The 21,948-nt window shown below is 40.1% G+C and overlaps 1 protein-coding gene across 2 annotated transcripts in view; it reads right to left on the bottom strand.

The window, feature by feature from the left end:
• Positions 1-10,246: 10,246 nt before the first annotated feature.
• Positions 10,247-21,948, bottom strand: part of rab28 (RAB28, member RAS oncogene family) — a 29,547-nt gene continuing 17,845 nt past the window's right edge. The window contains exons 5-7 of one of the 2 annotated variants that reach the window (XM_054597588.1): positions 15,514-15,617; positions 15,333-15,410; positions 10,247-11,740 (exon numbers count right to left, since the gene is read on the bottom strand). In XM_054597588.1, coding sequence (XP_054453563.1) covers positions 11,648-11,740; positions 15,333-15,410; positions 15,514-15,617 — 275 coding nt within the window. In that variant the 3' untranslated portion in view covers positions 10,247-11,647. Of the gene's footprint in view, positions 11,741-12,550; positions 12,647-15,332; positions 15,411-15,513; positions 15,618-21,948 lie in introns of those variants that run through there. The other variant, XM_054597589.1, reaches the window with a different exon arrangement.

The raw sequence follows: 21,948 nt of genomic DNA on the forward strand, positions 1-21,948 counted from the left end.
CGGGAAGCTAAAGAACGAGCAAGAAACATTGTTCGTGTGAGTACATCTAGGCACTCAGGAATTGTAGCTTCAGCAAGAGACGTAAGTTATGCTAGTTTTGGGTGTGTAGTTTTTCTAGTTACTTATTTACACAATCTTAAAACTTCACCAGTGTTATGACAAAATTAGAGTTTTTTGACGTTTTAAAATTGAAAAACATCATGTGTACCTCATGGCACAATTCAAACGGGATTAAAAAAAAATAATTAAAATATTTTTCCCAAAATAAGGTTTGACCCAGCTGCCTATATATATATATCTATAACAAGTTTTAAATAATTGAAACAATAATCCTCTGTGGCTCCAAACTTCAAGGACAAATTGCAGTATATCACCCCAAGAAAAAATATTTTATACATTTACATTACATTTGTGGGGAAATGACTTTCCCCACAAATGTATTTATTTTTCCTAAACTTTTACCTCTCAAATTACCAAACCCCTCCCAGAGATCACCCACCAGCTTATTTTTATTCATTAGCTCTTCATTAATGAAGAGGTTCATTAACATGAATGAGACTGGGATCCATTTAGAGAAGAACAAACATCCATTTTCCACAAGTGCATAATCACTAATGATACATTTAGCATTGAAAACACACAAAGAGAGCTCACTGATTTTCTACTGAATCACGCATGAAAACTCCACATTGTAGGAGTTAGCCGTGCGTGTACACACACCTAATGTCTTCCTGTGTTCAGCGTTTTCTACATTTCCCGTCCCTAATTGCCTAATAATTTAAACACACTTAAGGTGGCTCATTAGCTGTGCATGAAGACTTAAAGGGGGGAAGCACCTGTTCATTTACTTAATGAACTCTAAAAAACACTGCACTGTGTTCAGGGGCAAGAAAATAAACCAAACATAACATAGTGGTCTCAAGACTTTTAGACCTTTAATGGAGCTCCAATAGTAAAATGTAAATATCAGCATTTATGCTTTTGTTAATCTACGTGTAGAGACAGGCTGGAGCTGCTTTCTACGACTGTAAATCAAGTGTTTCCTCCCTTTGGCCTTCCACTTGGAAAAATAATGAAGGGATTCATGAGGCCTGGGGCAAATATAAGGAATAAAGTAAATACCCAAAAGAAACCATTTGGATTGTATTAATGATATTTCCGTGTGTGTGTGCACGAGAACGCGAGTGGGACGCAGAGCTGGTGAGGAAACTGACAATTTTTTGCAAGTGGAGCAAAAACTATCAAATTAAAAGGAGTGCTAACGTCAGGCCTTAGTGGATTTGAAGTCTCTAAATTTATACATTTACAGACACATGACTTCCTGTCAACAGTGATCCAATGAGGTGGAGCTTAAGCCTAATCGCTTACTGTAGTCGTAACGTGGCCACACAGACTCATGTCTTTGTCCTTTGTGGTGTACAACTCCATCATCTAATCTTTTCTTGAAACGTCACATTAAATCTACTATTATCAAAAGTTTTTTATTGGCAAAGGTTCACAGAACTACTTGCATGTGAAAAGGCCAGTCGCTCAGATTGTATCAGGCTACCTGCATTTTCCTATTCTGAGTATCTTTGGTGTTCACATACATGGTTTAACAGTATGACCAGAGACAGTTCAGAAGGTAGACGACCCACTGAGAGTCAGTTTCCTGTTTCTGTGTCACATTTAGCCCCTTTAGGGGACTAGCGGCAGGCCCTAAGTCGTTTAACTCCAATAGGAGAAATGAACGTGAACACAGATTATGAGCGACTCTCTTGCTCCATAGTCACCAAAGTAAATATTGAACCCATTTTTCACGATTCACATATCTTCCGGACATTCTGACAATAAAATGGCATTTTTCAAACACACAAATCAGAAGAAAATCAACTTTGTTTGAGACCTTTCTCTGATGCAGCAAAACACACTCACGGTGCTCTGGTTCGCAAAAACCCTGGCTCCAAAAATTTCGTAACGCTAAATACGGCTGTGAGTTGTGTAAATATCTAATTTTAACCAAAGAAAATATGAATCCATTGAAGAAATATAAGCCAATTTGCTTTCATTCGTCCAAACGACGTTCACAACATTTCAAAACAAAGTGGGAGGATTGGGGGGGGAGTTGACCACACCCACTCAGAAGACATAGTGTATAGTATTTCAAACCATTGGTGGAGCCTGTAATGCGTCATCTTTGTTATAGAGCATCTTCGGTACTACTGAGAATGTTTTTCACACGGGACTCGCACCTCTTGTCATCAGTGATCGATGTGGCGACTCGTCCTGTGCCATCCTCACCAGCACCCTCTCTGCACTGGAAACCCAAGACCACTGGCCACAAAGGGCTCTGTAAAGCATCTCACCCTTCCCTCTCAGTATAGTAATTAACCTGCCTCTCGCCTCTCCTGTCCAGCAGCGTCCTCAGAACAGCCCGGCAATCACCAGACACTTCACACAACAGCCTGCTCACAGGAACTTGACCCCTCCTGGGTCCCTTTCTTTTTACCGTGACACTTTTCTCCGCGGCACTTCTCTTTCCAAACTTTGGCGTCCTGCCATGCCTCGCACACACGCAATGTCATCGCACTCTGTAATGACTCCGTGTCTCGATTAAAACACTTTGACAGACCGCTGTGAATTAGTAGCTACTTGTAAGTGATTTCATATGTTATAATATGGGACAGAAAAAAATGCTCTCGATGTGCGGCTCTAGCGGTTGAAGTCCGTAAATCACAAGCTCCACTCTGTCCATAGGCAATTTTTAAAGTAAGAAAACATTAAAGACTTATTAACTTTTAGTGGAGTTTCAATGCGGGTCAAGAAATGGAAACAGACTAAACGGCCAATAAAAGCATGAGCCCATCTTTGGCGTAAGTCATGACAAAAGCAGCCCTTAAATCAGAGGTGAACAACTCTGCCTTGTTCATAGAAACTCCACATCCAGCATGCAGGGTGAAGCTTTGGGGCTGTCCAGCACCTTTATTTCCATCGATAATTTCCTCTCCACGGCTGATGACCTTCGAGCCCCCAGAACAGGCTGGTTTTGATTAACAGTGCTGTGTACTATATTATAAGTGAGACCTGCAGGGTTTGTGACGCCGTGATGGATACTCTGAAAAAAATCACACCGTCCAGGTTTTTCCACACTGCCCACATTGTGTTGGACAGAGAAAAGGAATTCTAACGTCACCTCGCATTATATCAATGCTTTCGTGCTTCTCAATGCTTTTTTTCCAGCATACAGTTTTTGTTACTGGCAATCCAGTGAGAGAACATTGTCTGCTACCACTAAGAAATGACCCAGGCACTGTCTCAGCACATTTCTTTCAAACAGTTCAAGAAAAAAAAATCCCTTGATTTAAACATTTCGGTGCTGCTCTGTATCGTGCCAGTCCTACATTTGACTACATATTGTTATTGGCTGGACCAGCAGGGTGGTGTTGTGATTGGTGTCACGGTGCTTCAGCCAGATCGGCCTGGGCTCGATTCCCCTTGACAGCCCAAATCCACCCTGCTGAGGTGCCCTTAAGCAAGATATGGAATTCTTAGGGATGCCGCTATGAAGAGATGCAGTTCAGACTGCGTGGAAAAATGCAGCCCCCTCATACATTTGAATGGTAACGCTATGATGAGGTAGTTAGGGTCTCCAGCAACAAAACAAAGAATTGTCTGGCTTTAAAAAAATAATCTGGTAGTTTTCTTGACTTAACTGTTTACTTAACAAGCAATGTGACAAAAGATTGAGTGATTGCTGCCGTGACAACACAGTATAGAATGTGGCTCAGAGGTAGAGCAGGTCAGAGGTAGAGCGGGTCGTCCTTCAATCAGAAGAGGATTAAAGGCGGTCCAGTCAATGTCGCTGTTTCCTTGTGCAAGACACTTAACTCCAAATTGCTTCTGTAGGCTGTGCTGTTGGTGTATGAATGGTTATGAATGGTTAGATAGTCTTGATGGGCAGGTGGCACCTTGCATGGTAGCCCCTGCCATCAGTGTATCAATGGGTGTGAATGGGTGAATGACATGAAGTGTTAAAGCACTTTGAGTGGTCGAAAGACTAGAAAGGTGCTATACAAGTTCAAGTCCATTTACCATAACTTTCCAGAGACAATGCTGGCTTCAAGCGGTGAAGTGCAACTTCTGATAAGACTAAAAAAATCTAAATCTCAAACTGGACTTCCTGAATCGTAGTTAATTGTCTCATCGATACCTGAAGTAACACACCCCCACCAACACCATCGTCCTCTACAAACAGACGAGGTCTGTTTTGTCCAGCTTGTAGTCTGCTTCATTATACTTTGCCAAAAATAACTATTTCTTGTGTGTCTAAAAACAATTTGCCTCATCCATCAAATATTGAGCTATAAACTGATCACCTTTAGCTTTTAGTGACTTCCATGTTCACTTCCATGTATACTATATGATGATGTTATGAATGAAGCATTTCATTTATTGTTCTTTTCTGTTCGTTGAAACCATTTCTAATCCCTTTGGATAACATGAGAAATGAATCGCCATCAAGCTATAAAAAAGTAATTTTTCTTGATTTCGAAAGGTCGACATGGTGGAGGTTCACTGGTGATAGGTGTACCCTCTGTGAAGCATGTCATTTCCAAAAACACCTGGTGGAAAATGTATATTCCTGAGCTTTTTGTTCCTTGGAAAAGAGACAGGATAGAGAGACCACATCGTTTTTAAACACATTTCAACAGAATTTTTCTTTTTGAGCAGTCGTCTCTGGAGAGAAATGAACACCTGAAGCAGTCACTCATGGATGTCAATAAACATGGACTTGTACTGTAGAACTTGCCGTCTTCACACACTATTGTTTCTCCAGTGGAGCCGCTGAGGCCTGACTCCTTTTTGAGGCTCCACACTGGATGAATTTTCCAGTCAAATATGGAGTGAAAAGTTCCACTCTGTCGCACGTTAAATGGGACATAATTTGAGGTACAGATGAACATGGTATTAGCATACCTCCACAAATCCAGATGGGATATGCCCTCTGTAATTAGCAATAATGCTCAATTCATTTTGGGTATGACCATTATTTTCTCCACAGATCCACTTAATCCCAAAGCCGTACTTCTTTACCACAAAAAATGCCGCAGTGGAACGTCTATGTCCTTATTCACACTTTTCAGTGTCTCAAAGCGCTGCAGCATCTCCTAAGTAGTCTTTTGAAAAGCCTCAATGTGTCATCTTTGGATAAATGCTATTTTCAGTGGGCTGTAATGAATAGCACTTAAAGATCTGAATGGCTCTCGTATCAGGTTTAATATCCAAAGTATTCTGGGGAACAATGAGGGAGGGATCACAAAGCAAAAAGAGACACAGAGGAGCAGAGTTGAGTAATGTCCTCGTAATCTGCCTCCCTGGTTATATTTTCACCCTGTTATAAACTCTATTATGTTTATTTATCTTCCAGCAGATGCGGTGAAGTAGTGACACCCAACTCTGGTCCCACCCGGTGACCGTCTCGTTGTTGAAAGATGGCACAGGCTGAATTCAGGTGCTGTGAAGAGGGTAAGTGTTGGATCCTTACTGTCATTCTTACAGGATGATATCATTGTGTCGTCTTCTTACAGAGCAGATCCTTTATCAAACACATGATCTACACAGGCCTGCAAGTCAGAGGAGGTCTCAATTATCAGCTCTGAAAAGTTCATTCATCATCTGCTTCTGTATTATACAATGTGTGCACAACATAGCATGACTGCTAGTGACAAGATATCTGATACAAGACTGAGCTCAGTTTGTAGAAGTTTTAAAAGTGTGTTTTATCTCTCAAATTAAGGAGAACAAGACACAAAACAAAACATATTCAGTGTATTAGAGAATATAAAACACTGTTAAGATCATCTTTCCAGTTTGTTCCTTTGTTAAAAAACTAAATAATTTCATTAACTCATTCGCAGCGTAAAGTAGGTTAAGGCAGATAAAACACTGCAGGCAAAGAGGGGAGGTCATAACAACTGTGACGCACAGGATAACTCACTCACTCATTTAGGTATCAAATACTCCGCACCCGTAGGCTTGAAAGTGGCTTTGAAAAATTGGCTCTTTCACAGAAGACAGCAGATATAATAAACTTGCAAATTGAGACATACCATATACATTTATCAAATCCATCATGAGCATAACTTTGCCACTGTTGTTCATGAACAAAGCTGGGGCTGCAACTAAAGATTATTTTTATTATGAATAAATGTGAAAATAACTTTCTTTATTAATTGTTTTGTCTATAAAATATTAGAAAATAAGTTAAAAGTTCTTCAAATTCTTTGTTTTAACCGGCCATCATTTCAAAACACCAAAATATTTATTTTCCTATATATGGATATAATCTATCTTTCTGCAACTTAGTAATGTTTCAAATTGGATTCATTACATCCCGCTTAGACTACTGTAATTCTCTGTATTCCTTTCTCGTTCAGTACAGCCTCTCCAAACTTCTACTCAAACAATCCAATAGAGTCCGCGTAACGCCTATTTGAGCATCTCACTGGTTACCTGTACATTTTAGAATTGTTTTGAAAATGTTAATAATTTATTTTAAAGGACATTTTGGGTTTGACCCTGATTATATCACTGATATATTAAACCCTTATGAGCCTGTTTCTTACTTCAAATCTTTCCTAAGAACACACTTTCTGAATTGTTTTCTCTTGAATCGGTTATTACTTTACTAGTTGTAACTTTTGGGGTTTGTTTTGTTACATTGATAGAATATCACATGACTCCTGCTTTGTTATTGCTCTCCGTTGCCTACCTCCCCTCTACATCTAAAAATCTGATACAAGAGCTTTTCAGTTTTAAGTGCTATTCATTTACAGCCCACTGAAAATAGCATTCATCCGTGCCCTCTGAAGAGAGAAAGACTTTTCAGTTTTCTGTCCCGGTGTCTCTCTTTTTCAGAATCTGTGCTTTTACTGGCAGGTCTTTCTCACCAGCCCGGCGGTCTATAAATATGACCCCTCTGAATGCCCACATCCTCGCCCCAAAAATAAATCATGTGCCTTTCAGCTGGAGCAGACACACGGCACCTAACAGGACAGTCCCGTCTGTCTATACAGGCTGCAGTCTGCAAAAGAGACAAGTTCTCAGATCGCAATCTACTAACTCACACACACACACTTATGGACACCCAAAGACAACAGAGGAGATCAGTCCTCTGAAGTACTCTGGGAATGAAGCACTGCTGGCTCAACCCAGGGCTCTGGATAACTGGATGCCAGCTCCAGACCAGTGACAGGCCCTGCCTTGCCTTGCCTGTTACTCCTCTAGCTGCTGGCTGGCCAGAGAATGGGAGCCAGTGTGGGGACCGGAGGGACTGGAGCTCATCAGAGGGGTTGACTCAGTCCTGCCTACTCCCGCAGCGTTGTGGGTCTGGCACTCTGCACAGGTGGAAAAACGGAAGAGGGTGAGTGGGTAATCATGAGGGGTGTTGGCCCCCGTTCTGCCCAAAAAAAAAGGCACAACCCACAACTATGGGCGCTCTTACCAGCCTGTCGTGTGTGGTTTTCTGAGACTGTCATCACAGACGCTCAGCAATGAGAAACACAGACGGGGAGGAAGAGAAAAAAGAGAGACAGAAAACAGGACGTGTGCTCACTTAATTAAAAAAATACAGGCTGAAAGCTCAGAGAAGAGGCAAAGAAGTTCGGAGGGGAAAAAAGTGTTTTGATTTCATGGTCGACCAACAAACTTATTCTGAGACTACAAAGTAGTGAGCAAATTTAATGTGTCAGTGTGGTTCACTAAATATGAACAAACACCTTGTACAGTTTGTTTACTTCTGCATCTTCACAGTATGTGTACCCAAATGGAGAGTGAGCAAACATCAAAACCGACTAACACACAAACAGACTCGCGCTGAGGGAAACGGGTAGACAAATTCATTTTGACGCAAATCGCCCTTGACTTTTGCAGATCTGTCAAAAAAGCCTCACCCTTCCCAGGCTTTATCCGCACCTTGATATTCTTTCCTTCCGTCTTTAGAGGAACGTCAGTGTGATGAGCGCCTTAAGCTGGAAACGGGCTGCGGTTGTTTTCTTTGCAAAAACACCTGTCTAAACAGCAGCAAAGCCAAGGGCAAGTCTCGCCTGTCAACGTCGGTGACAGCTCTTGACAAAAATTCAGCAGAGACAATTCCTAAGACGTCCACTCAAGCGAAACAATGCACGTGTGCTGGAATGACCCCAGCTGGGCTAACTCGCTCCTCTTTAAGTTTCTGTGTTGTTTGTAGGCGCTCTGAAACACACAGACATTTAGCAACACCTGGACGAAGGTCAAATGCAAGGTACTCCTGTAAGGTTCAGTCTTTTTTTTGTCTCTGTGGTTTCAAATGCACTTAATCCCTCTAAATACACCGGCGGTTTCAGTGACATTGACTCTGCCACACAAAAAAAAAACTCTTACAGTTGTGTGACAGCAACAAAAGGCTGGACTATTTAAGTGATTAATTAATACAGCTTACAACCATTTATAAAGCCGTTTGTATCATCTGTCCAGAGTGGATTTAGGGGCTGATTCAGGGAAGATTTACTGAACAAAGACCAGGTGGCTCAGTAGCTACCAGAGACTTGGGTTGGTCTCTATAGAGGGGGATCTCTGGGGTGGTCAAGTTTCAGTCCTTATGCTTAAATTTCAACACATGCATCCTTAATCTGTAATGCCCTCATCAGCTATAGTCCAGTTCCCGTCACCTGCTGCTCATATGAGCACCTCCGGGGCTCGTTCCTGTAGATTTGTGTTAGCAGCACGGAGTGAAAAATTACAATGAAACCAAGACTCAAATGTGGTAACAAGCTGACAGAGACTGAGTAATGAGAAGGCCGGTACACATTCGTAAAGGTCATATTCGGGTAAAACGATACTACTCAAACTAATACCGTTTGTTAATTCAGAGCTCTTGCACCAATTTAAACTTTAATACCATGTAGAGTGCCATTTAAAACATGTTTTACAGAAATACTGGCCACGAAAGTCTGAAAGTCTGATGGAAAACCAGTATAGACAATGTGGCCCAGAAATATTTATTATTATATCTTGTTTCTTAGAACTTCCCAGCAGTATGGAATTCCCTTAATCTATTAAATTAACAAGCCCTGGACCCATATAAACACCAGACAACGCAAGTTATACTTTTTTTTTGCTAAAATGGACTTGCCCATTATGAAACAATGAGGCTCCTAGTTTGTGTAGCCAGCAGAAGTGACAGTGTTTGCTACAGCTACAGGTACGATGGTACTGACTGAAACTCAAAACACAAAAAAAGGAATAAACATCATCCTATGTGAATGTGAATGTGAAAATACATTTAAGAGCTTTTGATTACCTTTAAATGCCTTTCTGAGGAAACTAATTTCAGTGATTATTAAGACTTTAAAGGAATAGTTTGTTGTAGAGTTCTATGAGTACTTATCCATAAGATAAGAAACAGACAGGAGTATCAGCCGGGGAGCAAAATAATGTACTGCTTTGACCTGGGACGTCAACAAAACTGTATTTAAGTCACTTAAATGAAATCAATATCAGTTCAAGTGATCGTATATTTAGAATATTCTCACAGCTGTACCTTGTTGTCAGACAGCTTTTTCTGACGGGGAAGTGAAGCAGTTATGTCCATCTATGCTCTCTTCAAAACCACAAGACTCCATTTCAAAAAAGAAATAGTAATTTTACCTCACAGAACATGGGAGTTGATAATATACCGCTGCCTCAATCAGTTAGTTTGTTTGTGTTACTGTGTGACTTTGATAGTTTAATGGGTTGATTCAGATTCACTACAGTCACACGATAAGACAAGCTAACGGATCGAGGCAGTGGTAGACCAGCAACTGCTGTGGACGAAGTAAAATAGCAGTTCTTATGAAAGGCGTCTGGTTGCTTTTAAGAGAGCATACTATAGATACCTGTTTCAGTTCCGCATCAGGAAGGGCTGTCCGACAGCAGGTTAAAGCTGTGCAAGTATTCTTAATATAGCGTACACTTAAACTGATTTTGATTTCTTTTTTTGTCTTTAGCCGCTGCCAACATCCACAGAGGTATATTGCTTTGCTTCAGCACTGGTACTTCTGTCTGTTTTTTCAAACTGGGGGTGTACTGTAGGTTATACCTCCTACAACCCCACTTCAAAATAGCCAAACTATCTCTTTAAGACCTGCAGATACTCTGTAATTTATAGAAATTAATAACTCCCAAAAATATCGCACACAAGTCAAGCATTCACAGATGAACTGCACAAATCATTTCTTGTTTTCCATGTAGCATTTTTATTTAGAAACACAAAACTCTGTCTGTTTAACATCAACTAAGCATTCTCTTTAACCTGAACATTCTTAATTTGTTTGAAACATACATTTTGTTTACATGATCAGAATTTACAGCATGTGTTCTCAACATTTCTAATCAATGAAAGCAGCTTTGAAATGGAGTTTTTATTGTACTAATACATATTTTACTCATTTGCAGGATATTTTCGGTAGGTGGATAACACATTAAATCATGCCAAAATGTACAAGCATGTTGAAACTACCGTGACAAAACTAAACGTACAATATCTCAGTTGTCTCTAACAATAAACAAACTGTCAAACAGGCTATTAAAATGAAGATACTCATCCTATGAAGCATTTCATGCATCATAGCCGGTCTTCAAACTTCTGTTCTATAATGGACAGCTGAATAAGGCTTTGTAGAGACCTCTAATAAAATGTTTTATGTTTCAGCTCACATTCAGTTTGACACTCAGATGCTTCCTGAGTCATGTTCACCTACCTTCAACAACACTTTAACAACACAACATATGAACTTTTAACTGGACAAATGCAAAAATGTAAAGCTTTATTATCAAAATACCACGAAGACTCTACAAGAAACATCTAGAGAAAGAGATACTGTTTAATGATTTGTATAATCTGAAGAATAAAGAATATAAAATGTAAATATTGATTTAAGATTGTAAAATGTAATTATATTTATGTAAAATAACAGTACACAGTTGACGTCACAGCACTGCTAGTGCAAGCCCCTAATTGGCAAATTGAAAAAAATGAGATTCATTTCAGTCCACTACAGCATTTTCTTAACGCCCATTTCCCTTCTGTTCAACTGAGAAGCACCACAGACATAAAATATATTTTGGTTTCACCTCCCTGTTTAACTCTAACAACAAATCCACTTTGCAGTCAAAGGTCAGAGTTGGATTTGTTGTAAATAGTGTTATCTTTAGAAATGCAACATATCTAATCATTAAAACAAATGTGTCTAATAGCAATGGCAGAGGAAAATATACTTGTATATAAAAATATTTTCAATTACCAGAGTGATTACAGTCGTTCTCTTTTAAATAAACCAGCTTCATACTAAAACATGAATTAAGTCTGTTGTTAAGGTGAATCACAGAAATAAAATGATAGCTGCGTGTAAACTTGAAAAAGAAAGAGAAAAACGGAGGTCTTGTTTCCTTTTTGGTAAACCACCCAAGAAATCATTCCTGCTAAATATCCGAACTACGGGCCAAGGCCTCGAAACCACACAGTCTGTTCTTCATCTCACCCGTACAACTGACACACAGGAATACAGAGAACACACACTCTGAACACATCCTGAAAGACGAATACTGACTGAAGGCAATTTTACATCTTCAAGTGTTGGAGAGGGGGTCACTGCAACACACACATGGAGCTGCGAGGGGGGTTGACTGTCCGGGCCACGGTGTCCTGACTGTAGTTCACGATGTCCGCCTTCACCACGCGCTGAAATGATGCACAACGACAGACACATAAATTGTATTAGAGAGCTGCCACGGTAACGCAAACAGAGTCAAATCATCACAGTGTTAAATGTTAAAGAAGTGTTTTGTTCAATTTAGAAAAAAGCTCATGATGTCTTCCAAGGCTACAGATAAATTAAGACTGGGAAAATATACTATAAATGAGATTAGCTGTTCATTACAGTGAAATGAAGCCTGCAATTCAAATTAAGTTTTACTTTATTAAACCAACAGTTCAAGAATTCTTCATCGCTTTATGACAGTTAGCTTAGCATAAAGACTGGAATGGGGGGAAACAACTAGCTGTCCAAAAGTAACAAAATCCTCCTACCAGCACCTCTAAAGGGCACTGATTAACATGTTGTATCTCGTTTGTTTAAACTTTATAAGGATTGACAAAGGACAGGAAATTGACAAAGCGAATAAAAATACGTCCCAAAACGCTAAAATATTCCTGTAACATTTTTTTGCAGTGATTTATGACACTGATCAGAATATTTGTAAACTTTTGCGTCTCTGTTATCATCATGAAGGTTTTTCTCTCTACACTACTCACAACAAACAACTCAGAGAAACACACATAACTTAGAATCCTCCAGTTTCAACTCTATGATGACATAGCAACAGAGGAGGTGTGATGAGGTTCTATTAGTCTAAAGGACTCAAATCTGAACCACGGGAACTAAATACATCTACCTTGACTGGGATTTTTACTACGACTACAAGCAACTGTTTTTGCTTCTAAGATCTAACAGAGATCTACTGAAATATAACTGTGGAGACATACTTCCAACTATTGAACAGAACATATTTTGCTTTGCTGGTTGTTCTCTTGTCTAATTGGGCCTTCATCCTGCGGGTAGTCCACCAGCTCAGCCTTCACAATCCTCTGAGCAGGTTCAACACGCCAGGGAAGCAAAAAGACAAAAGAAAGGACAAAAACAAGGACCAAGACACGGGAGAGGATGATTAGAGCGAGAAGAATGGAGACCAAAGAAAAGTAGGGTGAGGGATAGAGAGAAAGGAGAGGCTGAGGAGAGGGTTATGGAGTGAGAACAGTGAACAGACAAAAAACTGTGACGCATGACATCAATGTGCACAGAAAGAAGCTGTGTTAATTGTGAAAAATCAATCTTTAAGCCAAAATAACTGACTTTAATTTTTGTAATTAAAAATTAAACTATTACCCCAAATATATCACGTTTAATTCAAGAGTCAAAAAACAAAATAAACTTATAGCGGGGCTGCGACTAGCAATTATTTCCATTATTGATTTATCTGGTATTTCTTTAAATAAATCATATAGTCAATACATTTAAGAAAACCAGACTTTCCCAAAGCCCAATGTGATAGTTTTTGATTGTCCAACCAACAGTCCAAAACTAAGATAGTCAGTTTATCATATAAAGAAAAGAATCGCTTTGGCACTTAAATAAATGTATAGAATGTAACTTGAAGAAGCTGTAAAGCCCTGATCATTGAAAGGGTGGGAAAAAGAAAGTCATCAGAAACTCCTCATTGGTAAAAATCTAACAGAATGAATTCCTCTGGGTCTTAATCACCTCATCACATTTTTTCGGACCAACGTGCGATGTCTTTAACTACTTTTGTGCAAATCTCTACAACTAATGCTTGACATTGTAGCTGTTGAATTTTAGGGATACTTAAGGTTGAGCCTTCAAGTTTAAACAAACCTACATTTGATCTTAGTGGTTCAACTGGCTGCTGGACTAACAGACCACATGGCTGAATAGCAGGCCCCTGGTTGGCTGTCTGATTAATGAACTGATGAAGCCTGGTGTCGCAGTCAGTGAGTGATCCGTGGCCTCGCTATCTGATCCAGCAGACAGAGGACCATGACGGAGAGGGCTGCCAGGCAGATATAATACTGTCAGGGGTTGTGACCCTCGTGTTCAGCTCTCTGAAGCTGACAGCTGATAATGAGGCTTTACGGGCCCCACGGCTAGACCCAGAGCCATGACCTGCTCAAGTCTCATCTCTTTATCCACGACGCAAACCCAATGTGGCATTCCTTCAAATCTACGACATTATATTATTTTGTCGTCTTAAGAATTTGAAAACTGGAGTTTAAAATGGAAAATATACAAAACTGGAACCGAAACAATTAATTTATTAGTCAATGAACAGAAATTCAGTCTGCAACTATTTTAATAATACCAAACATTCTTGAGTTCCAGCTTCCAACATGGAGGATGTTGCAACATATCTCAGTTTTGTTATATGACTTTAATTTGATTATCTTTGGGTTTTGGACTGCTGCTTTTGCTTCCTTGGGCTCTAGGAATTTGTGATCTGCTTTTTTTTGTTACTATTTTCTGACATTTTACCAAACAACTAATTGATCGATCAAATTGTTGTCAGATTAAACGACAATGTAATACTTGGTTGCAGTCGAAGGCCAAACCAGCAGACATCCAGTACGTATTGAATGAGTTCAAAATGGGTAATACAAAATCAATAATGTCTCTCACACAATCATGAAAATTAAATACTGCCGGCTTATCCCATTTTACAAATGTGTAGGGATTGCACACTCAAAAAATGCCTTCTTTATTCTGCTATGAGATGTGACCATGCATCAAGTTTACATATATATACATTTTGATCTACAAGACACTGGACACACTTCTGTCAACTCGCCTTTTTTCCATAAAGAGCACATTGGGTCCAGCCACTCACCCGGCTTGATTAGCCTGGATTAAAGCACTTTGCTTTATTGACAGAGCTACCAAGGGGAGGGGAGGAAGAATAAACTAGAGACGGACAGCTCCATTAGTCGATGGTCATTTTCAGTTAGTCAGCGGCCGTGTTGGTGATGGGAGTGGGGCTTGAGAATTTGGCCAGTCTGTCCCTTACATGCTCTCCCTTCTCTGGGGGTCCTGACCTCTCTGTAGACCCCAGACTCATCAACCACTACCCAGCCAGTGTGGCTCCAACCGGTCATATCAGACCCAGGATTAATGCTTCTGGGGGAGGTGACCTTGTAAATCCTACAGCTGCCACCATTGGGCACCTTCGGTCTGGCTGGCAAGCTGAGAAGCTGTTTTAGCCCAAAACGGTGGGAGATAAACCAAATAAATCAGACAGACAATCCTGACCTCCTCACCCCTACAGCGGCTTACCTCTAACCTCCAACGTCACGCGTTAATGTGGTCAATGTGGTCAATGTGGGTCTATTTACTGATAGCCTGTGTCAGTGGCAGGTAGATCATCATAGGAGGCAGACGTAGCAAACTCGTGTTTACACAACAAATGGTCCTTTACAGTGCGGAGTGACCTCCGTCGACCTAACACACTCACTGTGACCTCCCTTAAGTTCAGCCTTAACATGACACGTGATGTTAGGAGAGAGGAACTCGGGAAAAATCAGCAGCTACTTTCACTCATTTACCAACCAATTATACCTTTAAGAAAGGGGGAAAGTTGAAGTGGTAGTATTCTGACAAGTATTCTGTCCAAGTTAGGAGCAAATAAGGCTTTTAAAATGTGGCTTAAAAGAAAGCTGTGTGGATGGTGAAGTTTGGAAGAAAGACCTCGATGGCATCATATCTCACCTGGGACTGCTCTATTTCTGCTTTGTTCAGCTTTACCCCAAGAATCTCAGCAGCCACTCTCTGGAAACAAAGGTTTACCTGCAGAAAGAGAAAACAATAAAAACAGGGCAGAGTAAGTGTTATTAAAGTTGCTCTGTACATCACTTTTTTATCGCGACTTATTGAATCAGCTGGTACTAACCGAGTCCCCCGTCTTGGCTGATACGAACTGACTGACGAGGCCGTTCTCTTGGCAGAAACGCTGGTGTTTGTCAGCCTTCACTGTCCTCATGTGCTCCAAGTCGACTGTGGACGAAACACAGCGTGACACGTGAGAAAAATAGATAGATTTATAAGGTGGGTTATACAGCACTCTCCCAGGGTTAACTGTCACGTATCTGAACATAAACAGAAAAGATAACTGTTTACACTTGAGTTAAGATGGAGGGGGATCTGCCTAGTGTAAAAGAATAAGCACGTGAAAACAAAGCGTAATTCAATTGTTATGTTGCTTTCAAACGCAGCTGCTAGTTTTATATCTGTAATTTATGGAGGGAGTCGTTTCAGGGGGGGTTTGGGAGTTGAAATGATAGATTCAGTAGCAGTGAGCGTCACCAGTCCCAGCCGGTACTAAAGCTCGGTGCGACCCATTCCTCAGTGTAAGCCTAGTACAGTTGAACCCCGAAGCCATGAACCTCTATATGACCCGAACAGACAAACCAGCCCAGCTGTGGAGAAATGTTTAAGATACAATGCGTGGATGACCGAAGTCTTCAGGCTACACTCACAGTGAGAGCGTAGAGGGGAGAAAACAGCTTGACATATGAGTGTGCCGGCCTTTAAAGGTGGGCACACAGGCCCAAGAACCGGGACTGTCACCTTGGTGCTGATTTACTGTGAGCGCACAATGACAGCGCCTTCCTTTTTAGCTATTGTGATGTGCATTCGACTCCTGTGCAGTGATACTTCTCTCCTTCCTCGCTATGGGGTCACGCTGGGGTCGATGAGGAAGGTCACCCGGGGGTCCTCCTGCTGAAAGCAATAGCTGCGCTTTTTATTTCTGGCTTTGTGCGGAGAGGCGGCCACGCCCGGTATCTGGTGCGTACGCGTCTATGGTAGCTGGAGGAGGTCAGGCTACTGTACGGTGTTGCATTTCTCTCGTCCCCCCGAGTTTTGCTCTTTGTGTGAGATTTCATTGAAGTTGTCAAGGATTTTCCCCGTTCTCATGCCCCTTAGTGTGTGTCTGTGTGTGTGTGTGTGTGTGTGGGAGGGAGGGAGGGAGGGAGGTAGGGAGGGTGGGGGTTAAAGCCAGAAGCAGAGAAGGAGAGAGACAGATAACATAGCGAGGAAGAAATGTAAACAGTGCACTAATCCTGTTTTATTAATATCTCAGTAAGTCATATGACCCAAAAAAGTTAAAGGCCAATCCACAGCGACGAATAAAACACATTTGGAACGAATCATTTTAAACTAGAACGAATATTCCCATCATCATATCATCATAAGTGACATATAAACACAAACCTTTCTGGGCAAGGGAAGACACTTTTACAGCTACTCAGTGTTCAGGGCAGACCGTCATGTCTCGGCCTGTACATAAACATAGCTGTCTCATAGGCGTCAGCAGGTTATTAATTCCAGTCATTAACAGCGGAGGTACCCTGCATGCTACTAGAGGTAAACACTGCTAATCCTTTGGATCCTGCACACTTGGGAAAGGTTATCAATCATGTGTCACAGTCAGATTAGCCAACATTAACATAGTGGCTCAGGAGCCGAGGGAGGCACATTACTGTAAGTTAAAAAGGTGTACAAGTGGGTGAGGTGTCTGAGGAAAATGGAGTTTTGCTAATGCTGCAAAATGCAGGTGCCAAACCCTGTAAACAAGCTAATGTCAGTTGTTTGCATGTGAGACGTTGTATGGCAGTTGCAGTTTGAGTTGAAGTATCAGTTGAAGTTAAAGCACTGAAATAGTATGGGGTGAATGTTGAATTGTGAACACTATAGAATATTTTAAAATGTAGTTTTAAGTTTAAGCACTGAAAGGGGTTTGATGTTTAGTTAAAGAGTGAGAAATTGAGTTGAAATGTCAATTATTGTGTAAAGAATGACAGCATCTTAGTATCAGTTAATTTATTTGATTTCACTCAAAGTTGCGTCACAGATAGTTTAAGTGTGTGCTGTTTAAAAAATTGGTCAGTTGCTATGTAAGCAATGGCAGTTGCTATGAATTATCAGTTAAAGTATTTGAGCTGTTGTTTGAAGAGTAGAAAATGAAATCAAGAGTCAGATGTTGTTATGTGGCTGCAGATTTTGTCTCTAGACACAAGCACATTGTGTTTTTTCTCGTTGTCACAGAAATTGTAAATGTTCCGATTTCCTTTTTCTTCTTAACACTAAGAGCTCAGAACAACTAATCTGCAATCTCAGGGCAACTTGGAAAACTTTAAAGATCAGATGATATGAAAGAAAGACCCAGAATCATCTACTAACTGGACCATGAGGGTGAGATTTTTGTTTCAACATATATTCAAATAGTAAAAGTAAAAAATATGCATAACAAGACAGTCCTCAATGTTACATAGCTCCTTTTAGTCACAAACTAAAACTGTAGTTGGGCCCACATTCTCACACAAAATATTATTTCTCATCATGTGGCATCCGTCTGTGTAAAATGAATACAAGACTAATCCCACAGTTTTAGTGTTTTGCTCCATTTTTCTCCCTAATGTACCCATTTCTACTTATCAGGTCAAAGCAATCTTCCTGCGAAGATCTGGTTTCCCTCCGTTTCTGTCAAACTGTACATCAGCGTAACAATCCCTAGGAAGTGACGGCAAAAACCGAAATAAACTGTTTAGTCCTCCGAGCGCGTAGAGATAGTGGAAGGGATCATCACTCGTCAAGAGCGATGGCCCTCCCTCGCTCTGGTCACCATCGGTGTTTATTTAAAAGGTCTGCCTGTCGTTGCGGTGAATTACAAGACAACAGTTAGAGATTAATATCTGGCGGATGAATTAGGCTTTTACCGTAAATACCCGGTTTGTTATTGCGATGACCTATTAAATGAATGGAGACAAAACCAAATGAGGAGAAAATATGGATGTTCCTCTCCACAAGTTGGTGTATATGGGGATATCAGCTTAGCTTCTTCATGGAAAGAATCTGCTCACTGGCAAACCTGATTAGCCTGAAACCAGACAGACTTGCAGGGAGTCGCTAAAAGCTTGAAATTAGTAAGGAGGTTGGATTTTGGTTGGATGAATCTGCCCAGAGCATAAACCAATACTGTTGCTATATCCCCTTCCCTTAATAGAAGAGGAAAGTGCACCAACTGCCAATGACATTAAATAACTGAAAATAATAAATTTAAATTAAATAAATTCATTATTTGATTTAGACTACAACCATTTTTTCGTTTCCATTCTCTAATTCTATGCACATTTTGAAGTATGGCATCTGGAAAGTTGTAGGGAAAAGAAGAATATGATTAAATTAAAAGATTTTGCACCTCTAAAATTCACAGATCAGAAATCTGGACAAGGCCTTAACCCGGTTTATATCGGTTTCTGTTGGCAGAGAAATGATTGGCTGAGATGTTGGGGAATCAAGTCACACCTGCCGACACACAATCAGAAGCCTCAACCAGGTCTCTGATGTTCCGTGTAAGTGACAAATCCCAAATAAAATCATAACCTCTGAAAGAAGAGATAACACACACTCAGTTCAACAATGATTACTTGGTCTGATATAACCTGCAGCTTATGGTGGCTAATGTAAGCTAATGTTAGCTAACTTAAGCTAGATATTATGATGTAACTGACAGTACTGAGTCAGTTTGTTGACTTAATGACTCTTTATTCCATAACTGTCCCTGAGGGAAGGAGACAGACATGTTTCATGACTTTTGCTAAATAACTGCCACTGTGGCACTTATACAGCATGATTGCTGTATAATGATGCTGTCATTAGCTAACACACTGGCCACCTTTAGCTCCTAATTGTGTCATTTCTTCTTAAAAATAAATGGGAAAATCCACAACAGAACCAAAAAAGGTTACTAGCAAAGTAAATTGCCTTTCCAGACACACTTTATTTCTATTCTAATTGACACAGAAACGGGCCAAATGTGGATGATGTGAGAACTCAAGGATGGAATTTTTCCTTTACAGTTCACCAACACAAGTTGCCAAGGCAAAACAATAAGCTAATAGCTCCATGTTGGCTAACCAGCTTGAAATCCTACACTGCACTGTGTGAATCCTCAGTGGGCTTTTTAAAACCACGCTGTGATAACAGAGACACCTACTTACTGTTCGACCGAGTCAGCTGCTGGGGACCAATTGGAACAGTTTACCCAGCGAGCAACAGCCACAGAGTCAGCTTGACATAACACAGTTAATTGCCGACAGCCTTATTTTAAACTAAACAGCAGTTGTATGAGGGCTGAGCGTGGAATGTGTGAACTGCGTGTGTGTGTCTATATGTCTGTGTGTGGTAATAATGGTGGGGTGTGTGTGTTTGTGTGTGTGTGTTGTCAGAGACTTGGGGCTCTGAGGGGTCATATCACATTAAGTGAAAGTTACAGGGTTGAGCCTAATCAACCCCAGGGGAGAACCTATCGCTTCCAACATTACCTCACACCGTGCCTTTAAGACCCTGTTAAGAGGGGTTGCCTCAGTTTACCCTCCGTGACGATCATGAAACAATTCAGACAGTATAGTGAGGGCAGGGATTATCAAACCAAGTCCAACTCCTAATGCACACTGATCACTTGGCAAGTTTAAAAACATCCCAGAGCTTTTCTGCTGCTCTGACATAGAATGGACATCAGTTGCATCTCTGCAAACTTGTCAAAGATTTCATCTCACATCATTATCTCAGATCACAACACATAATTTGCTAGTATATTCCTAATGTATAGACAAAAGTAGGAAAGAAGGCATTGATGTTTCCAGTAATTACGTAAAGTAGTCTGCAAAAGGAATTTAAATTGAGGAATGTGATATCTCTGGCTGGTTTCAAGCCTTTTGTATATTATGTGGCACAGTAAATAACTCCTTTATTACTCGTGTTTATTCTAAGCTCATTTCAGTCCTCGCAGTCAACTGTCGCCTGATTTTGTACTGTCTTTGCCACGTCTCCCTCACAAAAGAACCTCAGCGGGAAGTTATTGCATAAATGTGGGGTATGAATAAAACAATTTGCATCGTCAAGGTATTTAAAACAATCTTTAGTATAACTTTGCTTAATACCCCACAAAATAAATGGTTTTCAATTTAAAAAAGTAAGCTATTGAATTGTTTTTATCAAACAAGCATGTCTTTTTGTGTGTCCTTTGCTCCCTTTGAACATGGTAAATGCTTTTCCTTCCTTAAAACATTTGCAAAACCTTTTTGAATATTTGGAAACCAGCATTGTTCACAGTCCTCCTCCTTTATTAATGCACTGCTACCCCTTAAGGGAACCACCTCTTGTAAGCATCAACCTCGCATTGCCCCTGAGCTTGTGGAACTTCTATGCGTCTTTATGCATGTGCTGGCAAAGAACAAAATACAAACATTTAATAAAAATAAATAAATAAAAACAATGCTCACCAGCGTAACCAGTCATCACTAACTCCACCAGGTATCTTTAAGGTCTAAGTCACCCACAATACAGTGAAGCATTCAGTCAAAAACGCTGTGTAACATATTTCTACCACCACCAAGCTGAACTACAAAAAAATGCTACAAAAACACTGTAAGTCAGTGGACACTTAAACACTCTTTCATAAGTTGATATTTAAACTGCAGGAGTCTGAACAGGCAGCTGAATTATGTTCCCTCAAAGTCTGATAGCCAACTGGTAAAGTTAATAGCATGTGACATTTTATTTAGCCTTAAATTTTCTTGTACAAGATACGGGGAAACCTTTAGTACATTTAAAAGTCAATAAAAGTAGAATGAATCATTCTGTGTAATGTCTGATTGAATTAGACATTGATTTAACTTTCACAACACTAGTGGCTAGTAAAAAAAGAAAAATGACTAGTTGAATTTATGTGAAGCATTTAAATCATTGGGTCCAACTGGTGAACATGACCAGCTCATAAAAACTGTTTTGAAATATGAAGGTTGTGATAAGTCTATACATGCACACTATAATGTAAATGTAAACAATAACTATTTTTCCCCTTTAAAAAGCTGATGGCTGGTTCCCAGTTTCTTTTTTTAGTCATAAAGTTATATAGTGTCACAGAAAAAGTGGTGTTATCGTTACTCTTAAGACACTATGCAGTCATTCAGTAGTCAAGTAACTTATGCACATTTCATTTGAACTGAACAGTGTAGATATTTTTTACAGTATATTATTTTCTGAGGTCTGCAACATCTAAATGTATGTGGCTGAAACAGAAAATTATTTTAATACAACATTCGGCTTTAACAGATTCTTACAATTTAGGAAATCCTTAATTGTTAAAATATAATTCCTGCATTGATACAGTTGCATAATATTTCATCAATCTGTAGCCAATCCTATACTGCTATTAACGACTTTTACTTTTAATAACTAGATCAATGAGAATTCACCTCGCCGTGGAATAATTAGCAATGAATATCAGTATATTAGAGCTTGAAGGAAAAGCTAATAATAT

This window comes from Anoplopoma fimbria, chromosome 4 (assembly GCF_027596085.1).
Source record: "Anoplopoma fimbria isolate UVic2021 breed Golden Eagle Sablefish chromosome 4, Afim_UVic_2022, whole genome shotgun sequence".
Taxonomy (NCBI): Eukaryota; Metazoa; Chordata; class Actinopteri; order Perciformes; family Anoplopomatidae; genus Anoplopoma; species Anoplopoma fimbria.